Raw genomic sequence first — 19,982 nt, 5'->3', positions numbered from 1 at the left:
TGAGGAAACCAAGGCAAACAAAGTGAAGTGACTGACCCAAGGTCACCCAACTAGTAAGTGTCTGAGTCAGATTTGAGCTCAGGAAGATGAATCTTCCTGATTCCAGGCCCAACACTCTATCTACTGCACCACCTAGCCACCTGATAATGAGGTAATGAGCTAGTAATAATAGAGGTAATGTGCTCTAAGGCAAAGCTTCTTAAACTGTGGATTGTGACCCCATATGGGGTTGCATAACCGAATGTGGGGATCACAAAAAAATTAACAACAGTAAAAGGTTATGTACACCTATTTTATATACCTGTATACCCAGGGTTGAGTAAAAATTTCTTGGGCATGGGGCAGCTAGGTGGTGCAATGGATAAAGCACTGGCCCTGGATTCAGGAGAACCTGAATTTAAATCTAGCCTCAAACACTTAACACTTACTAGCTGTGTGACCTTGTACAAATCACTTAACCCTCATTGTCCCACCCCCAAAAAAAATTTTGGGGGGACATAAATAAAGAGGTCACAAGTAGAAAAAGTTTAAGAAGCCCTGCTCTTAGGGATAAAGTACTATACATGGACTCGGGAAGTCTTGGGTGGGACCAAAGGCAGCATGACATGAAAGATTACTGGATTTAAAGTCCATTGAGTCCTGGCTCAAATCCCTGCTCCATCTCTTAGTATCTAAGTGACCTTGGACAAATCATCTCATAGGATCATAGGTCCAGAGCTAGAATGGACCTCGGCAGCTAACACCCTCTTAACAAGAGGCTGTCCTCTTAATAAACAAAGTGATAAGACAGAATTATTATGTTTAATTCATTGTTAAATGTTAGCTCAGAGTTCCAGCTGATGGTATTTTAAGTTGATACTTTATTGAATTTCCATACAAGTGATGTTTTTCTCTGCCAATAAATAATGTATTCTCACCTGGTGGATGATGTTATAACATGTTGTATGGGTTCGTTAATTTAACTTGGTTATTAATAAATTAAAATTTTTCAAGTTTATTCCTTGTAAATACACACACACACACACACACACACTTTGCTGGGAAGAATTCTGACTTGTCCAGTCTTTGCAAAAGAGAATAGTTTGACATATTCATTCAAAGACTAGTATGTTTTCCATACCCTCTTTGATAGTTACAAATAAGATTTATGCAAGCAATCTTCTTTCCATGCCTGTCCTTATCCTACTTTCTTAATTAGTCTTACACTGGCCATAAAGAGTATGGGGTGCTTGGGATTTTTAATATGGCAACAGATTTTGATGTAATATAAATAGTGAATTATTACTTTACACCAATATCAAACAGAAGGGGAAACTAGATAGTGTGAATGAAAACTCATGCAAATACAAATATCTTCAACTACAGCAGGGAGAACCAAAATTATTGGCAAAGTAAATTGCATTTTTAGCTTCCTTTTTACGGTTTTGGCGTGTAGAGAATGACTTCTTTTAGTATTTCTGCCAGGTTCTGTTTTGGGATGCTGTATTTGGTGCTCGGGAGAGTGGTTGGATAGTATTCCTACATATATTTGTTTTAGTATTTCATGTTTATGGGAAGAAGTTTTATATGGAACATAGGACAGTCCTTGCCCCAAATAAGCTGGTTGTTGCCAACCTGTATAAATATAATTTGAAAGTATATTCTTTTGAATTGTCACTGTTTGCCCTCATTACACATCTGAACATGATCTAAATAGCAGCAGCGGACAAAAATAAATCTGTCTAGTGCAGAGAGCAGGTTGTTTGTTTTTTAAATGTGGTACACAGCAACATGCTAAACTCAGCTACCACCAAAATTAGAGATAGAAATATCTTAAGGAAGGTGTTCACTTACCATATCCTTTGTAAGAATGTTTACTTATTGAAATAACAAAGATTTTATCTATTTTTTTATTTTTCCAGATTAAGCCTATCATAACCATCTGAATAATTCTTATTTTCCTACCTTGTTTTTACTTGTTTTATACATGTTTAGTTCAATTGTCAGTTTCCTCAGTGCATTTAATCAGTGATTATTAAGTAGAGAAATGTGAGGTCTTTGAGGAAGGAAATCACATCTACCTTAAATCCTATTAGCCTCATAGTACTTATTATCAGGCACTTTATCTTAAGATGAAAATTATCCAAATAGGGTCCTTACCAGACTGTGTACTCCTTTACTAAAGGAATTTACTGCAAACAAGGGCCACTGACAAGTACTTTGAATATTGGTATGAGTTATAGATTAACATATATCAAGGTTACATTAACTTTTTTTTTTGAGGCAATTGGGGTTAAGTGATTTGCCCAGGGTCACACAGCTAGTAAGTATCAAGTGTCTGAGGCCGGATTTGAACTCAGGGCCTCCTGACTCCAGGGCTGGTGCTCTATCCACTGCATCACCTAGCTGCCCTTATATTAACTTTTTAAATGTCATCTAGTATGTTTAACTATCTTTTCTTTCTTTTTTTTCTTTTTCTTTTTTTTTTTTAGTGAGGCAATTGGGGTTAAGTGACTTGCCCAGGGTCACACAGCTAGTAAGTGTTAAGCGTCTGAGGCTGGATTTGAACTCAGGTACTCCTGACTCCAGGGCCAGTGCTCTATCCACTGCGCCATCTAGCTGCCCCTAGTATATTTAACTATCATATTTTATTATTTATCATCATCCTAGATATCTTGGCATTTAGAAATTATCTAGCATAGCATAAAGGAAATTGAACTAGGAGTTTAGGGGTCATGAATTTTAGTCCTGGCTATGCCATTAATTTAGCCATTAACATATCTGGGACTTAGTTTCTTCACCTATAAAATTAAAGAATTAGAGTCTGAAGTGCCTCGCATCATTAAAATTCTGTTGTAGTTGTGATGGTGGTGGTGGTTGTGGTAGTGATAGTAAATAACATTTATGTAGCATTTTAAAGCTTACAAAGTACTTTAAAAATATTTCCTGATGAGCAGGATGCTCTCAGAAAACTTGGAAAGACTTACATGAGCTGATACAAAGTGAAATGTACAAAGTAACAGCAATATTGTAAGATGATCAGCTATGAATGACAATACAATGATCCAAGTCAACTCTGAAGGACTTATGATGAAAATGCTATTCGTCCCCAGAGAAAGAACTGATGGTGTCTGAATAAAGATTGAAACATATATAAATGTGTGTATGTATATGTATATATATATATATTGAAGCATATGTGTGTATATATATGCATACGTACATATATACAAAATTTCCTTAGGAAGTAGATATTATTCTTACTCCAAAGAAAACAAATAGGGATAAATTAAGTGATTTGTCCAGGGTTGCACAGCTGGTAAATATCTGAAGTGGAAAGTCTCTGAGCTGACCAGTAAGGATAGTCCCATGCAAATGGCCATTTGAGCCAAAGGTTACATTAAAATCCTCTGGCATGTATAACATGTTCCCTTTCTACCCTTGAAGTTTTTTTTAAATTAACTCCCCTCTCCTCCACCCCTCTCCCCCACACACATATATTCTGCAGTGTAATATCACTGGCCTCCTTGCTGCAACTTGAACAAGACTCTCCAACTTCTTGCTCTAGAAATTTTCACTGGCAGTCCCCTATCCCTGGATTGCTCTCCCTCCTTCCTCATTACCACCATCTGACTTCGCTTTAATTCCCATCTAAAATCGCACTTTCTATAGGAAACCTTTCCTGATTCATCTTAATTCTAGTGCCATCCCTTTCTCAGTTATTTCTAATGCATGCTGTCAGTCCACACTTATTTGTATGTCAGAGCAGAGACTATCTTTGGTCTTTATTTGTATCCCTAGTACTTAGCACAGTGCCCAGCATGTAGTAGGCTCTTAATAAATGTTTATTGACTGACTAGTTCTGTGATACTAGAGAATTACTTAACCTCTCTAGCTTTCCTCATCTCTAATATAAGTATAGTAATAACACCTAACTCAGGGTTCTTATATCAAATAACTTAATACATGTGAAGTACCTTTGTAAACCATAAAGAGCTTTATAAATGTGTTATTATTGTTAATAATATTTATTATTTTATAAATAAATGGGCAAAAAAAAGTTCCAGGCCTTTTTGGCTACCCTCCAGATAGTAATGATGATTCTTAAAATGTTATTTTCATTATACATTTTTAAATGACTAAGTTTATATATACCTTAAAGAAAAAATAAAAAGGTATTCCTTTTTCTCAATGTGTGTTGGTTTTTGTTTCAGCTTTCTAGAAAGAATTGACAGCGTCAGTTTGATTGACTACACACCCACAGACCAGGTAAGTGAGGTTGACATCATGTGACCACCTGTTTTCAAAACCATGGTAACTTCCAATTTTGTACAGAAACCATTAGAAAGACTACGGATGATGACAATAAAATAGTTAGGATTTTTCTTGAAAATCTGCCATGCTCATCTACCCAAGCCATCTGAATACTTACAGATGAGGTGGTTATTTTTTTCTTTAAAATTCTATTTGAAGTTTCTGGAAGGAAAATATAGACTAGGCTACCAGTCAGGAAAGCTAGGCTTCTAATTCACTGTGACTTTGAGCAAGTAACATCATTGACTGTACTTTATTTTTCCCATCTGTAAAATAAGAGTAAGAATAACTGGTCTAGCTATGTTACATGGTTATTATAAAATAAGAAAATATCCATGAATCCATCTTAGCAAGGTAAAGCGGTACATAAATGGTAAATATTGTTTTATTGTATTTGTCACAAGTATTTCCCAGGCAGAAACTTGAGAATTGTTCTTGTGCTAAAAACAAGTTATTTTTGAAAACTGACATTTTCCCCTTGTTTTTGTTAGGTTTCATACCTGCCAACCTCATAAGCTGTTAAGTATTTTTTTTTAAATTTCTAAAATAGGATCATAGAATCAGAGAGCTAGAAGGGATATCAGAGGTCATCCACTCTAACCTCCAAAATAAGGAAACTCAGAGAGACCAGACTTTTAGGGCTTAACTTTCTTTAAATTCTGTTACATATGTTGAGTTTTTCATATACAAAAATGTATTTTAAGAAAAGCAAAGTTTAAAAGTAAAGAATAAGATTTTTATCAAATGCTACAAGTAGAAGTACCAATGACACTACAATTAATATTGCCTCGGTGCTATTCTCTCAGCAATCCCAAATGTCATTTAAATGATCCAAGCCTTGAATTTTCAAGTTACCAAGCACTCTGATGCTCCCAAGCAACAGGTTGAAAATTCCTAAGCTGACATCTAAGTAAGTTATATAACATTCTCCTTTAGTCAAAGATTCTCTTGGCTTTCCTTAGAAATTACATGGGGAAGCGTAATAAATCTTTTACTGGGAGAGAATTTAATCGCTTTATGTGGGAGCTTTCTTTATTTTGCAAATCTTCCAGGCGACTTGTATCTCTGAAAAACAAATTTAATCATTAATTTCACAAAATAAGACAGTTTCAGATATTTTCATAAATGTTTATACTAAGGAGTGCTCTATTATTTGACTAAAAGTGCCTCTAAATAGTAATGCTTTCACTAAAACTCTAATGCAGAATTTGCAATTTCTGCTAATAATCCAGTTTGGATATTAAATTTTTATTTTCATTTTTAGGACAAATTAATGTGTGTATCTGCATGTATTTTAAATAGTATAAACAGTGTGCATTCACAGAGAAATATGCAAAATGGTTAACTGTGTCTGTCTACAGAAAGGCAAAGAAAATGTTCTTTTTCTCCCTCCTTCTGGAATAAAAGGAAACAGCTTTTAAAACAGATGAATATTGGCGATTTTCTAAGTGTAACTACCGATTATGTCATCCCTAAGAGAGGAGCCAAATGGTGCTGCAGAAAGGAACATAAACACGTAGTAACCTCTTCTCAATTCAATAAAATTGCCAGAATCAAAATAATTTTCATCAGCAAAAATAGAAATAGTACCATTAGTAACTCTCACTCCTATTTACAGTTATGGGCAAAAAAGACAAACCTTTATTTAACCAAACAATATAAATTGTCTTTTTTCTTTATTTTGGTGTCTTATCTTTTTCCAGGGTTCTAAGTGTACTTTAAACAGCTACTTCTTTATGGGATTGCCATAAAGAAGAATTTCTGATGTGAATTCATTATTTCTCCAATTGGTCCTGAGTAGTGCCAGAAACCACTACTGTTTTTGTAAAGTGACAGGGGTAGATCTCCTGGCCCTTGGCATGTATCCTTGAACTATAAGGCATCTTCATAGACTCGGGGATTCCTTGGACTATATTCATTGTCCAGAATGCAACAAGGACACAGCCACTTCAGGGGGCTCCTCTCTGCAACCAACCAATTTTTGTTCCAGTTGTCACCCAGAAAAGACAGACAGTCCATCTGTCCCCATCTCTTTCCAGGAAAGTCAATCTCTGCTTCCCAATATCTGCCTTGTGTTAACTGAAGTGTCTGAAACTCATCCAATGCCCTCTGACATTCTTGAGCTGAGCTCAGATATCTAGGGAGGACTCTACAAGGTAGCTGGATCAATAAAATACTCTAAAATGAAAAATGAGAAAATGTATCTAAATATAAGTTATCATTATGATTATTTTTGTTATTATTGCTAGTACTTAAACCAGTGCCCCAGAACTGCCCTAGCCATGCATGCATGTATATAAACAGATATACATGCACATATAAATAAATGAATAAATAAGATAATGCTCTTAAAGTGTTGAGGGCTTCAATAGCATTATAATAGATTAGTTCAATAGATACAGAAAACCCCAATTCCTGCTAATAAGAAAATAATAGTATGACGGTAGTATAGTGATAGTAATATATTGAATAGGTCAACTATGTAAAATGATATGGTTTTCTCATTGATGATTGATTCTTTAATTTAAAGAGACTAGTAATTTGACCATACTATCCTTTCACTCAAATAGAATACAAGTGTGAAGAAAGCCAAACCCTAAGACCATAATCAATGACCATCTGCTTCAGGATTCTCTATTATCTACAAATGTGGAATTGAGCTTCTTATAGTTTATGTTCTAATTTTTCCTGACGCTTAAGGTGGAGCCTCTCTACATTTGTGCTAATAGCATAAGAGCTTCTTTATGAAAGGAAAGGAGCTTTTTTCTATGAAGAAAACTTCTCATTAATTTAAGCATCTACTGGGCACATAATACCCCATAGGATGATTTAATAAAAGATCAAGCTTTCAGAATTTCTTATTAAAAAATTGGACATAACAGGGGTAGCTAGGTGGCACAGTGGATAGAGCATGGGCCCTAGAGTCAGGAGGACCTGAGTTCAAATTTTACCTCAGATACTTAACACTTACTAGCTGTGTGACCTTAGGCAAGTCACTTAACCCCAATTGCCTCCCTTTTAAAAAAAAATTGACATAACATCACCATTGTAATTACACTTATGGTATTCATTTTGACAATAAAAATTACATTATTTAGTATACTTATGTTTTAATATTTCTAGGATCTACTCAGATGCAGAGTTTTGACATCAGGAATTTTTGAAACACGATTTCAAGTAGATAAAGTAAATTTTCAGTAAGTATATTATTTCTAATTATGTACTGGTGCTGGGATCAGCTTTTAAAAAAAGGGTTTTTTACTGTCATATATTTCCAACTTCCCTTCATTTGGTGTGCTTAATTTTAAATGCCAGTAATTATTATAGTGCTATAGGGCCTATTCTGCAGTTGGAGAAAATAAGGACCTTCTTTGGCTTAAGCCTGGAATCAAATGACATGAAAATATGTGATTAGGCTGTGTTTATATCTTGATGCTTCTGTAATTATTTAGGGGTTAAGATCTGAAATATTAATTTTTCCTCATTTAATTGAAAACAGAAGTAGAAATACCCAAATACTAGCGGTGTTTTAATACTAGGAGCACAATAGACATACACTGATCCTACTATCAAGTGAAATTTCATGTAGAATAATATCAAACTTCCTGTAACACTCCTACTTGTGGAGCCTTGGGTGGCCCTCCTGTTGAACCAACGTCAGATTCCTCACAGTCAGGTTCCCTCACTAACTGACTTCATTTTGCTTCTCCAGCTTGTCTTCTACTAACCCTATGCTTCATTTAGGATCCAAACTGTTCCCATCTATACTATGCTCACTCCTGTGACCATAAGTTTTGTTTATGCTGCCCTCTCTTCTCAAATACCCTCCGTTAATGAAAATTCTAGCAATCCTTTGAGGCTCACCTGACATCCTACTTTTACCAAGAAACTTTTAGATTAATCTTTTAGATCCTTGGAGTTCTTTTAGAAATTTGAGTTTAGCTCTTGGAATATAGCACTCAATCATTCTACCTCTTATTATTCTCTAGTTATTTTGTTTATGTATGTTCCATGGGTATCCACTGAAACTCTGTCCTAGCTCCTTTACTTTTTTCCCCTCTATACTATCACACTTGATGATATCTTTAGGTCCTATGGGTTAAATCAGCATCTTTGTGCAACACGTGATTCTCACAGGTAAAATGCTTTGATCTTTCTCCTGAGCAATATAGTCCGAATACTTCACCTACCTTATCAAATTCAACACACTCAAATGAGAACTTATCTTACACACACACACACACACACACAAATTAAAAATTAAAGAATAAAAACCCTTTCCTTCTTTGAAGTTTCCCTAGCATTATGATCCTCACAGTCACTCAGGTTCTAAACCTCAATGTCATCTTCAAATCCTCACTTTTCACTCACCCCTCTTGTCACTTCTATCTTCACATCTTTCATATGTGTCTCCTTCCCTCCACCACATAGCCACCTTAGTTCAGGCCTTTATTAAGTCTCATCTAGATTATTTCAGTAACCTACTAATTGGTCTCTGTGCCTCAAGGGTCTCCTCACTTGAAGTCATACTCCATTCAGTTATCAAATAAGGGCAGCTAGGTGGCACAGTGGATAGAGCACTGGCTCTGGAGTCAGGAGGATGTGAATTCAAATCCAGTCTCAGACACTTGACACTTACTAGCTGTATGACCCTGGGCAAGTCACTTAACCCTCATTGTCCTCTCCCCCCCCCCCAAAAAAAATCCCTGTTTTCCATCAACCTCTCCAACATTTGGCGTTTTCCTTTTTTGTCAACTTTGTTGCCATGTGAAGGGAATAAGGTGAAACCTCAGAGTTACTTTAACTTGATTTCTCTAAATATTAGTGATTTGAAGAATTTTTTCAAATGATTATTGATGGCTTGGATTTCTTCCTTTGGAAAAAAATGCTTTAAACATTACCAATTGGCATATAGCTCTTATTTATACTTGGAAATGAAACATTTTAATACTCTGGTTTCTTTTCAAATTGCATTGCATAGATCTTTTACCTTATTATGGAAATGAGACCTTTATTAAAGAAACTTTCTGGAAAAATATTTTCCAGTTAATCTGTTTCTTTGTAATCTTATCTGTATTCAGCCGATATTCTTTTTTTAAAACTTAACCTTTTTTAAACTTAAAGATTTAAACCTAATGAAAATACAACTTTCCCTCTCACCTCCTCAAACTGAAAAAAAAGAAAAACAAAGCCCTTGAAGCAAATATGCATAGCCAAACAAAACAAAATCCTAATTGCCTGCATCCAAAAAAAATTGTGTCTCAGTTCTCACACTGAGTCCATCACCTGTCAGGAGGTAAGTAGCATGTTATATCTTAAGTTCAGTAATTCTTATATTGTCTCTTCTTGATCATTTTTCTAGCTCAGCTATATTTTATATGACATACCTAATACTTTTATTTTTTCAGGTTTTTTTTTACTTTGCTTTAATATTTTGTGTTGTTTCTTGGACTTTAACTTCTGTTTGGTCTACTTTAATTTTCAGAGTCTTGTTTGAATAAGGTTTTGAATTTGACTTCTTCTAGCAAAGTTGTTAATCCTCTTTCAAATTCTTTCTTCCATAGCTCCCAATTCTTTCCCAATTTTTTTCTCTAGTTCTCTCATTTTAACTGTATTTTTCTAGTTCTTTCATTTCATTTGTAAAGTCACTTTTAGCTCTTTTTAAAACATTTCATCTCTTCCAGGAATTTTAATTTAACTTGTGCCCTAGCTCTGTGTTTTTCTTTGAAGTTCTGTATATATTTTGGTGTTATTCTCTTCATTTGAGTTTGCCTTAACTATCTCTATCACCTAAATAGTTCTTTATGGTAGGATTCCATTTTTGTTTGGCCATTCTTCCAGCTTTATATCCTGACTTCGGACTTTATGTGAGAGCCAGGGTCAGAGTCAGAGTCAAACATCCATTGATTGCTTTTGTACTTGCTTTGCACTCAGTACACAACCTAAATCCTATGACCTCTCCTTGCCCCAGATGGCCACTTCTAGGTACAGGTCCCCTACTCTATCCACACAAGATGTGTGACCTAGGATTGTATAAGTAACAGAGCTGAAAACTGGCACCTGTTCCTGCTCTCTGCACAAAATTAAGCCCTTCTGTTCCAGTTCTCAGCCTTCTTCTTGCCCTGGTATACATATATGGGTAAGGCCTCATTCATTACCTGTGATGGAATTCTCTTCATGAACATTCCTGGCTAGACCCTTTCCCCAGTGTCGTTAGGCATCTCTGCCTGTCTCCATATGCCAGCCCTGGCTAGAAAAATTATTTCCCCCTCGAATTTCCCAATCAAGACTTAGTCCAATGCATTTCTAGATCTTTGCAGAATAGTTTTAGGGGAAAGCTTAACCATGGCTCTTGGTATTCCACTGTCTTGAGTAGCCTTTCTTCCTTACTCTTAATGAGATAAAACACAACCTAGCCATTGCCATGGTAAGAAGCTGGGAGACAGGTCAGTAAATGTGTCTTAGTATCCTCACAGAGGATAATTATATCATAGAGAAATGGGATTGAACAAGGGTGCAATGATGCTATCAAGTATGGGATAAATGAACCATTGGTCCCATAAGATGATAAGTCTGAAGCAAAAGCATTAGAAAAGTAAAATCTAAAATGAAGAAAGAATTAAAGGTACTGGAATAGTGAGTGGCATGTGATACCAAGGATGAAAAAGCACTTTTACAGGTGGTAGGATAGCTGGGATGCTTCAGAAGCAAAGATATATGGTATGATGGGTTGTGATTCTAGTCACATTAGAAAAGGTATCACCAACATGCCAAACCTTGGTACTCTGTTGAAATGGTTTAAGATGGGTAAAGATTTTGTTTATATTTAAACTAAAGGAAAGACTTCAATTCTTTACAACAGAGAACCAAATATGCCAATGTACATTAATTTCCTTTTGCTCTTTAACAGTATGTTTGATGTAGGTGGTCAGAGAGATGAAAGAAGAAAATGGATCCAATGCTTTAATGGTAATTTTTAATGTTTGCTTTAAAACATTAATCTGTTTCTCATATTACTGCCTACTACTTTTGTACATTTTCTTGTTACATATTTTCACTTTTTTATACTTGCTTTACTACTTAGTTTCTATGTCTCATTACCTTTGATACACTTCTGATACATAAGTGAATTAATAGACCCAAATGCTTATTTACATTGCTAACATGGGCAAATACCTTATTAGTTACATTAAAGAAGCAATCCAGTCATATTAATGTCATTGACAAAAGTATAACATGAGATACACTGCATTTGGAGTCAGTAAATGTGATTTCAAATGCCTACTGTACCATTTAACTAGCTCTGTGATATTGGGCAAGTCACAATCCCTCTGAGCCCTAGTTTCCATATATTTAAGAGGAGGAAAATTATATGTGTACTATCTACCTCACATGTTTGATAAAATAATGCAACATATGTAAAATGTTTTTGTAGTTGTAAAACACAGTTACTCTTGCTATTGTTGATTACCCAGATCTGATAGCTTCGAGGGCAAAATTCACTTGAAGTGTTGTGTGCTTTGTACAGTAAAGACCCATTCTTTCACTAAAGTGCTTCTCCTTTTCTCTTTTCTTCACAAAGATGTCACTGCTATAATCTATGTCGCAGCTTGCAGTAGCTACAACATGGTGATCAGGGAAGACAATAACACTAATAGGCTACGAGAATCCCTGGACCTTTTCAAAAGTATCTGGAATAATAGGTAAAAAATAAAATCAGCTTCACTACAGTGCTCATGAATAGAGCTTTTTATAAATGTTTCTTAAAAGCTTGCAAGTCAATATTAATTTAATTTGGGGGTGGACAGAGGAGTATAATCTTCATGCAAAGTTAATTTTTGTCTGCCAAAATGTCTGTTATGTACCTAAACTGTATACACTGTCCCTGGTAAAAATACCAGAAGTAAGGATAAGAAAGAAATTTTCATTTCTGCTTTGAAAATGCACAAACTTTTCATGGTTCAAAACCTATTTTCTTTAGTACTTAATATTTACTAAGCACCAGTCTGAGTCTGATATATGAATGTTTCCTTTCTTTTGTTTCCATTGATTTTTCCGTATATCTTTCCTACCACATTTATCACATTCTACAATGTATCCTCGTCTGGGGATAATTTGGTTCTTTTCCATCTTTTCTTTTTGCCATAAGTTTAGAAAGAGGGATGGGTAAGCCAAGAAAAAATGTCAGACCCTTAAAATAGTGAAAGTGGTTAGCAGTTTCTTTATTTTCTTTTGTATTCAACAAAAATATTCAAGTACACCTATAGAAAAAAATGATCATGTCAAATGTGACTTTATTTATAGTTGCATTGTGTATGTTGAATTCAAGACACTTTTATTAAGTACCTACTATATTCCTGGATACAAAAACAAAACCCCCTGCCCGTGAATTTTGAGGAGCTCACGTTCTTCTAGGGGAATACAACATGTACAAAAATGTAATACAAGGTAATTTGAGAAGGGAAAGCACTTAGGAAATTAAGGAAGAATTCATGGAGAACATGGAATCTGAAGTGAACTTTGATGGAGAATCTGGTATTTTGAGAAATAGAGTTGGATAGGCAGCACATTCCAAACATGGGGGGGGGGGGCAGGCTGCACAGATGCAGAGAGGCAGGAAGGACATGGAATGTCACATTATTAAGGGAATACCAATTAGCCCAGTCTGGCCAGAATTTAGAGTATATGAAGGGATATAGTATGACAAGAAAATAACAACAGCATCCTGTTTGCTTCTATCCTGAACTTTTTTCTCTTTCTTTCTTTCTTTCTTTCTTTTTTTGGATAGTGTTGCTGTAGCATTTGTTAGTGTTGTTTTTTTTAATATAGTTATATGTATGATTTTTCCAATCCTGCTTTTTTTCACTCAGTCACTTCATGAGTTTTCTCTTATTTTTCTGTATTCATCATTTTTATCATTTCTTACAAGGAGGGTTCAAACCTGGATTGCTAGTGTAAAGATCTCTAGATGAGGAAACCTCCTATCAGTGGAGCTAAATAACTGTTCTTCCATTCAGCGTCTTTCTGTCTGGAACACTAAGAGGTTAACTGACTTGCTTCAGGGTCACACAGTCAGGATGTTAGTAATAGGACTTGAATCTAGTTCTTCCTCCTCTGAGGCTGACTCAGGTCCAAAATGGGATACCTCACTGTATCTCTTACATTTCTTATGGTACAGTAATGTGTATATACTGTGTGTAGGTATATTAATGTGTGTGTATATAAATGTGCATATGTATCACAAATTTGTTCAGTCATTAGACGGATGGATTATGTATAGGCTTTTGCTAATATAAGTAATCTTACAATGAAATTTTTTATAGCTAGGCTTTTTTTTTTCTTCCCTACCAATAACATTTTTTGGACTTAGTCCTAGTAATGGGATAACTGAGTTAAAAGGTATGACCAATTTTGTAGTTTTTACTGAATGGTACCATGGTGTTTTCCAAAAAGTTATACCACTTCATAGTCCTACTAGAAAGAGAAACAATATTGAATTTTGTCATTTTAACAATTTAGTGGACCTAAATTATTTCCCAGCTTTCTTTTAATTTGGGATTCTCTAATTACCAAAGAGAGTGCACAAATTTAAATGAATACTAATAATTTCTATTTCTTATTTTGAGAACTGAATTTTCTGACTGCTTCACAGTTTCTTATTGTCAGAAAATTTATTTCAGATTTATGGTTGCATTAGATAAATTTTGCATGTGTTTCTTACCAGTACTAAATTTTAAGCTTCATATAGAGATTGTGACTTATTCACCTTTGTTCCTACCCCATTTCCCAGAACAATGCTCTCCATATAGGAGATACTAAGCTAATCTTTATTGAGTTGAATTTTAAATACCAATTTATGTGGCATATACATTGATACTAACAAGAAAATCCTGCCTTATCCTCTTCCCCTTCTTTCTATAATTTTGGACAAAAAAAAAATAGAAGCTCTTTTCCAAGATGCTTAATGAAGACCCTACCAAGGACAAGAAGAAACCAGATGTGAAAGCCTTAGTTGTCCTTATAAATATGTAGATTCTATAAAAAAAAAAATTTTAAATATGTAGATTCTAATAAATCTGCAAATAGTTCCATTATCACCACCACCACCTAGTCTTTACCAATCCTTCTCAATGTTGTAGAAATTAAGACACCTAATAGAAAACAATATGAAACATAGCAGGAAAAATACATATGTGCTTTACAGTTCATTGTTTTAATTTCTGTTAAATCCTGAGATAACTTTTTCATTCCTTTGAGGTTTTATACTTTCTAACGGCCTATGCTGATTTATGTAGCTATCAATTCCCAGTTCCCATCCTTTGGAAAATGGAGAAAAATAATACTTTTCCATAGTACCCCTTATTATAACAGAAGCAGCCCATTTTTGCACAATAAATAGATTGATTTGAATTAGACCTGTTTAATGACAGGCTCTATGTGGGGGTGCAGAAGAGATATGTGGGGGAGGAAGAGGAGGAGCTGAGAAAGTCATGAATTAAGCTTTGTGACTAGTTAATGAGTCATGCGTTTGGTTAACTCTTTGAATTCCAGAGTTTTGCTTTTTTGATTCTTCTAAATCTTAATTGATCTACAGAAACAATCTAAGCATTTTCACTTCATAAGTAAATTTTAAATTTTAGCTTTAGCACCAATCAGCTTATATCACTTCTTCCTTCTTCCCCATACCCCATCAGCGTGGGCAAGAATTAAGATAGGAGTACGAAAATGACATGTTGACAGGATATATCTTCACTTAAATTTTTGTCAATATCTTACTGGCTGAATAGGTGATTGGTTTGAAATGGGGGTGGATGGGTATAAGAATTTGCACATTAGAATTCATTTAATGAAAAGTCCTTTTAGGAGCAGCTAGGTGGCACAGTGCCCTGGATTCAGGAGGACCTGAGTTCAAATTTGAACTCAGACACTTGACAGTTACTAGCTGTGTGACCCTGGGCAAGTCACTTAACACTCACTGCCTTGCAAAAAAAAAAGTGCTTTTAGAATTTAAAAGTCCATCAAAAATTCAGGAAGATGGCAAACCATTTTTTTCTTGTTTTTCCTCTCCAGGTGGTTGCGGACCATTTCTATCATCTTGTTCTTGAACAAACAGGATATGCTGGCAGAAAAAGTCTTGGCAGGGAAATCCAAAATTGAAGATTATTTCCCTGAGTATGCGAACTACACTGTTCCTGAAGATGGTAAGATTTTATTATGAGTCTTTCCAGGTTTTAGGAACAGACACAATTTTGTTGAGTACAAGTAACTTTCCCTCTCTTCCCCACTGTATCTGTCTGTCTTCAAATAAAAAATAACTAGGAGCAACCAGTTGTAGTATAATTATATTATGCTTCTTAAGTCTATATTTTGGAAAGTTACCCCCTTCCAATTTTTTAGTTTATGTTCATAATTATTTCCTGCCACATTTATATTTTTTATTTTGAGAATAAAGACTGCATTGCAAAATAAAAAGGGCAGTTCATAATATGCAAACATGACCCATTATTTGCTATTATTTCTTCTTTGAGTAACTTAGTGCCTTCTGTACCTTCAGTTTAATATCATAAACATTTTTCTGAATCACAAAATTAATAATTGACAATTTAGAATGGTATGGGTTTAATTTTGATGTATATAACATTTCTTGGACCCATTCAAAATTATGTGTTGGAAAATTATTAGAGAAACAATACATATATACAGGAAATGTAGAGCCTGAGAAAACTAGCAGCTCACATTAATACAGATCTCTAAATTTATGATATATTTTCCTCACAGCAAGTCTATCATAGTACAATTATTATTCATTGAATTTTAGAGTTGAAAAAACTTGGACTCAGAGATGTTAAATAAACCAGTCAATATGTGCCTCATTCTAATGCCACATCCATTGATCTTTCTATTCTTTCCAAATCCACTAAAGATTTATGAAAGGAACTCCTGAAGAAGTTGCTATTTTCTTTGATTTCCTTTTTATTTATCAATGGAGAATAAGAATAGACTAAGGCTCTTGCCTAGATACTTATATAGATCCAGAGCTGGAAGGGATGCTTGCTACTAGCTTTCTAACCTTGGCAGGCAATGTTGTAAAATTAAAAGAGAACCCTAGAATTAGAGTCAGAGAACCAGAACTTACTCTGGTTTTTACTGCCCATGTGGCCTCAAATAAGCCATTTCCTATCTCTCAGCTTCAATTTCCTCATATGTAAAATGAGGGGGTTGAACTCAGAGAAACCCTTCCCCCTCCCCCCCCCCCAAAAAACTTCCTCACTGCTTCTGGCTGGCCACATGTGGCTCAGCACTGAAGGACTTGGGTGATTTGGGATGTCATACTGATGCCCTCAACAATCTCTTTGTCCCATGATGGAGATAAAGGATCAAGAGGATTGGTTGGAGGTAGAGCCAAGATGGTGGGGCAGCAAGCAGTTGCATAGCCAGCTCCCTCCAATCCCCAAAAGAAAAATTCCACTAAACAAATCTCGGAAATATATCAGACTGGATCCTGTTGGGAAATCTAAGGAAAAAATCATAGAGTCATTTTTCAGCCCAGGTCAGGATAGGGAGACAGATGTCTGTAGACTTTGCTGACAGGGTCTGGCCAGGAGTGGGCTGCACCAAGCATTCCAACATAGAGAGAGGCTGTGCACTCTGGTAAGAGGAGGTCCCAGGGCACCATGCAACCTCATGCAAGGTGTGGGAATAGATGCATCCTGACAGTTCTCTTTCTCACCACCCAGTTCTAGTTCACAGAGCCAAGGCTGGCTGAAAAGGGTACCCGTGCCCCGGGGTGGCATTCTGGGATAAGGAGCTACCTCAGGCACTGGGTTGTTCTAGCGAGGAGAAAGTTCAGAAGGAAGCAGCAACAGTGAAGCTCTGACCCCCACCATGCCCCACAAGGAGCAGAGCTACATGTCATTTCTGCTTCTATCCAAATCTGAATCCTGGAAAGGACTAACCAGAGCAGGAATCCCAGACCAAAGGGGAGCTTATAATTCTGTCCCTCTGAACCAGCTGAGCCTCCCCACTGACTGATAGTGATTGAGTCTAGCAGCAGTCTGCTTTTGCTTAGACCACAAGCCAGGTCAGTGCAGAGCTAAGAACAGGGAGGCAGTAATCAGACTATCCCCAAGATAAGACTACTTTGAGAGCACTAACAGCTTGCACTGACAGCCTGGGCTGTTCCTGAGAGCCTAGAATAACATAACACTAAGTGCTCCAATAAAGCAACACAAGAACCAGCTCAGGTTTGCCCTCCATGAGTGCACAGATATTTCTGAAGGAAAAGGATATAGGCTTACAGACCAAAATAGCCTACCCAGAAAAACTGACTATAATCCTCCAGGGGGGAAAATGGATTTTTAATCAAATAGAAGATTTCCAGGCATTCCTGATGCAAAGACAAGAGCTGTGCAGAAACTTTGAAATTCAAATATAGGAGTTAAGAGAAATATAAAAAAGGTAAACACAAAGATCATACAGGACTAAAGGGATAAATTGCTTACATTCTAATATGGGAAGATAATGCAGGTGTTCCCCTCTAAACACCATTATCATCAAGGGAGAAGGAAGGAAAAGAAAGAAGGGAGGGAGGGAGAAAGAAAAGAAAGAAGGAAGAGAGAGAGGGAGGGAGGGAGGGAGGGAAGAACATTTAGCAAGCACCTACTATATGTCATGCACTATGCTAAGTGCTTTATAGTTATCTCATTTGATCCTTATAACACTCCTGGAAAGTAAGTGTTATTGTTCCCATATTATAGCTGTTTATACTGAGGCAAATGGGTTAAGTGTCCTGGCCAGTGTCATACAACTAGTAAATATTTGAGACCACATTCAAAGGCAAGTCTTCCTTACTCCAGGCCCAGCACTCTATTCAGACATAGGACCTGGGAGTGTTTCTGTTATGTCTTGAAAATCTTAAAAGAAGAATAGAATTTGAGTAGAAGAAGAATACAACATGGGGGTGGTGGGGAGGGAAAGGAAGCTTAGGAAAAGTTATCTCACAATCAGGGTGGGCAAGGAAAACTATAAAAACAAGGAGGAAGGGGGAAGCAGTTAACCCTTGAACTTCATTCTCATCTGAACTGGCCACAGGAGGGAATAATACATACATGTGTATGTATGCATGTACACATAGACATACATACATATATGTACACACAGAGTTGGGTACAGAAATACATTTTACTCAGGGAAATAGGGGAAGGGGACAGGAGAAAAGAGAGAACTAGAGGGAGAGCAGATAAAAAAGGGATTGTTTTAAGCAAAACAAGCTCTAAGGATGTAATAAAAAAATTATAGCTTTTTTGAGGCGTCCAGTAATTGGAATCTGATGGGGTGCCTATCAACTGGAGAAGACCCAAACAGTTGATGGTACATAAATGTAATGGAATCTTACTGTTCTGTAAGAAATCATAAAGGGGATGGTTTCAGAGAAATCTAGGGAAGACCTATACCATGAACCGAGGCAGAATGAAGTGAATCCATTTATGCAATCACAACATCGCAAAGACAAACAACTTTAAAAGACGCAGGAACTCTTATCAGCATAATTGCCAACTTCTTTGGAAAACTAATGATGAAACATACTACTTACTTCCTTATAGAGAGGTGAAAGATCCTGAATCCAGAGATATTTTTTTGGGACATGACCAATCTGAAATTCTTTTTTCATGACTATATATATGTAACATGAGTTTTGTTTTTCTTTTTTTCTAAATGTGAGAGATGATTGGGAAAGTGAGAAGACAGACTTGATAAATGAAAAAATAAAATAAAATTGAACTTAAAATTTTTTTCCAGCACAAAATTTAGCAGCTAGGTTTCCTTGGGCAAGTAATATAATCTCCCTGGGCCTTACTTTCCTCATCTGTGAAATGAAGAAAGTAATATTGTATGCCTACTTACACATATTGCTGTGAGGAAGGTACTTTGTACCTTAAAGCATGAAGTAGATTTGAGTTCTTGTGTCTTTTATAAAGCCTTGTAAACTACATGGCTCCATACATTGAGTTTAGTTTACCTGCTATGTAAAAATGGTGCTTTATATTTAACTTTACCTGAGTACAGTTGTATGTTTAATTCCACAGCAACACCTGATGCAGGTGAAGATCCCAAAGTTACGAGGGCCAAGTTCTTTATCCGGGATGAATTTTTAGTGAGTAATTTTTAAAACTTTCTAAGTGTTTAAAACTTTCTAAGTGTTTATAGGACCATCCCTGATGGTCCTATCATTGAATGACTTCAGCACATTTTCCAGGCTGCATCTTCCTATGCTATGACTTGCTATCATTGGGCTAAATTGTAGATCCACCAAGTGTTATTATGTCCATATTCAAAAGCACTGATAAGCCAAAAATCACTGTACACATCACTTTGTTAAAAGCTCAATTGTGTCTCTTTAAAAAAGGAACTCTCTTGTGTTATATACTCTATGGATAACTTGCTGTGAATTAATTTTTGGCCAACTTGAGACCAATCAGCAAATGCCAAACATGCCCCAGCAACACAACCAAAACAGTGGCTCTCTAAGGCTCTGCAGAAATAGAAAGCTTTGTACTAGAAGTAGATGAGTCACGTTGTAGCTAGAAGTTTGTGCAGCCAGCCATCACTAGCTATGTGTTTCTTCAGCCTCATGAACATGTTTCTGTGAGAAACCAAATCCTCTGGCCAGTTTTCCACTGGAAATTATT

At 36.0% G+C, this 19,982-nt stretch overlaps 1 protein-coding gene across 2 annotated transcripts in view; it reads left to right on the top strand.

Moving 5' to 3' along the window:
* Positions 1 to 19,982, top strand: part of GNAL (G protein subunit alpha L) — a 499,698-nt gene that overhangs the window by 471,771 nt on the left and 7,945 nt on the right. For both annotated transcript variants that reach the window (XM_043977801.1, XM_043977802.1), the window contains exons 6-11: positions 4,194 to 4,248; positions 7,417 to 7,490; positions 11,204 to 11,262; positions 11,876 to 11,996; positions 15,364 to 15,494; positions 19,380 to 19,447. In XM_043977801.1, coding sequence (XP_043833736.1) covers positions 4,194 to 4,248; positions 7,417 to 7,490; positions 11,204 to 11,262; positions 11,876 to 11,996; positions 15,364 to 15,494; positions 19,380 to 19,447 — 508 coding nt within the window. The remainder of the gene's footprint in view (positions 1 to 4,193; positions 4,249 to 7,416; positions 7,491 to 11,203; positions 11,263 to 11,875; positions 11,997 to 15,363; positions 15,495 to 19,379; positions 19,448 to 19,982) is intronic.

This window comes from Dromiciops gliroides, chromosome 1 (assembly GCF_019393635.1).
Source record: "Dromiciops gliroides isolate mDroGli1 chromosome 1, mDroGli1.pri, whole genome shotgun sequence".
Taxonomy (NCBI): domain Eukaryota; kingdom Metazoa; phylum Chordata; class Mammalia; order Microbiotheria; family Microbiotheriidae; genus Dromiciops; species Dromiciops gliroides.
The sequence above is the reverse complement of the archived record's forward strand: the minus strand, read 5'-3'. Positions and strand labels throughout refer to the sequence as shown.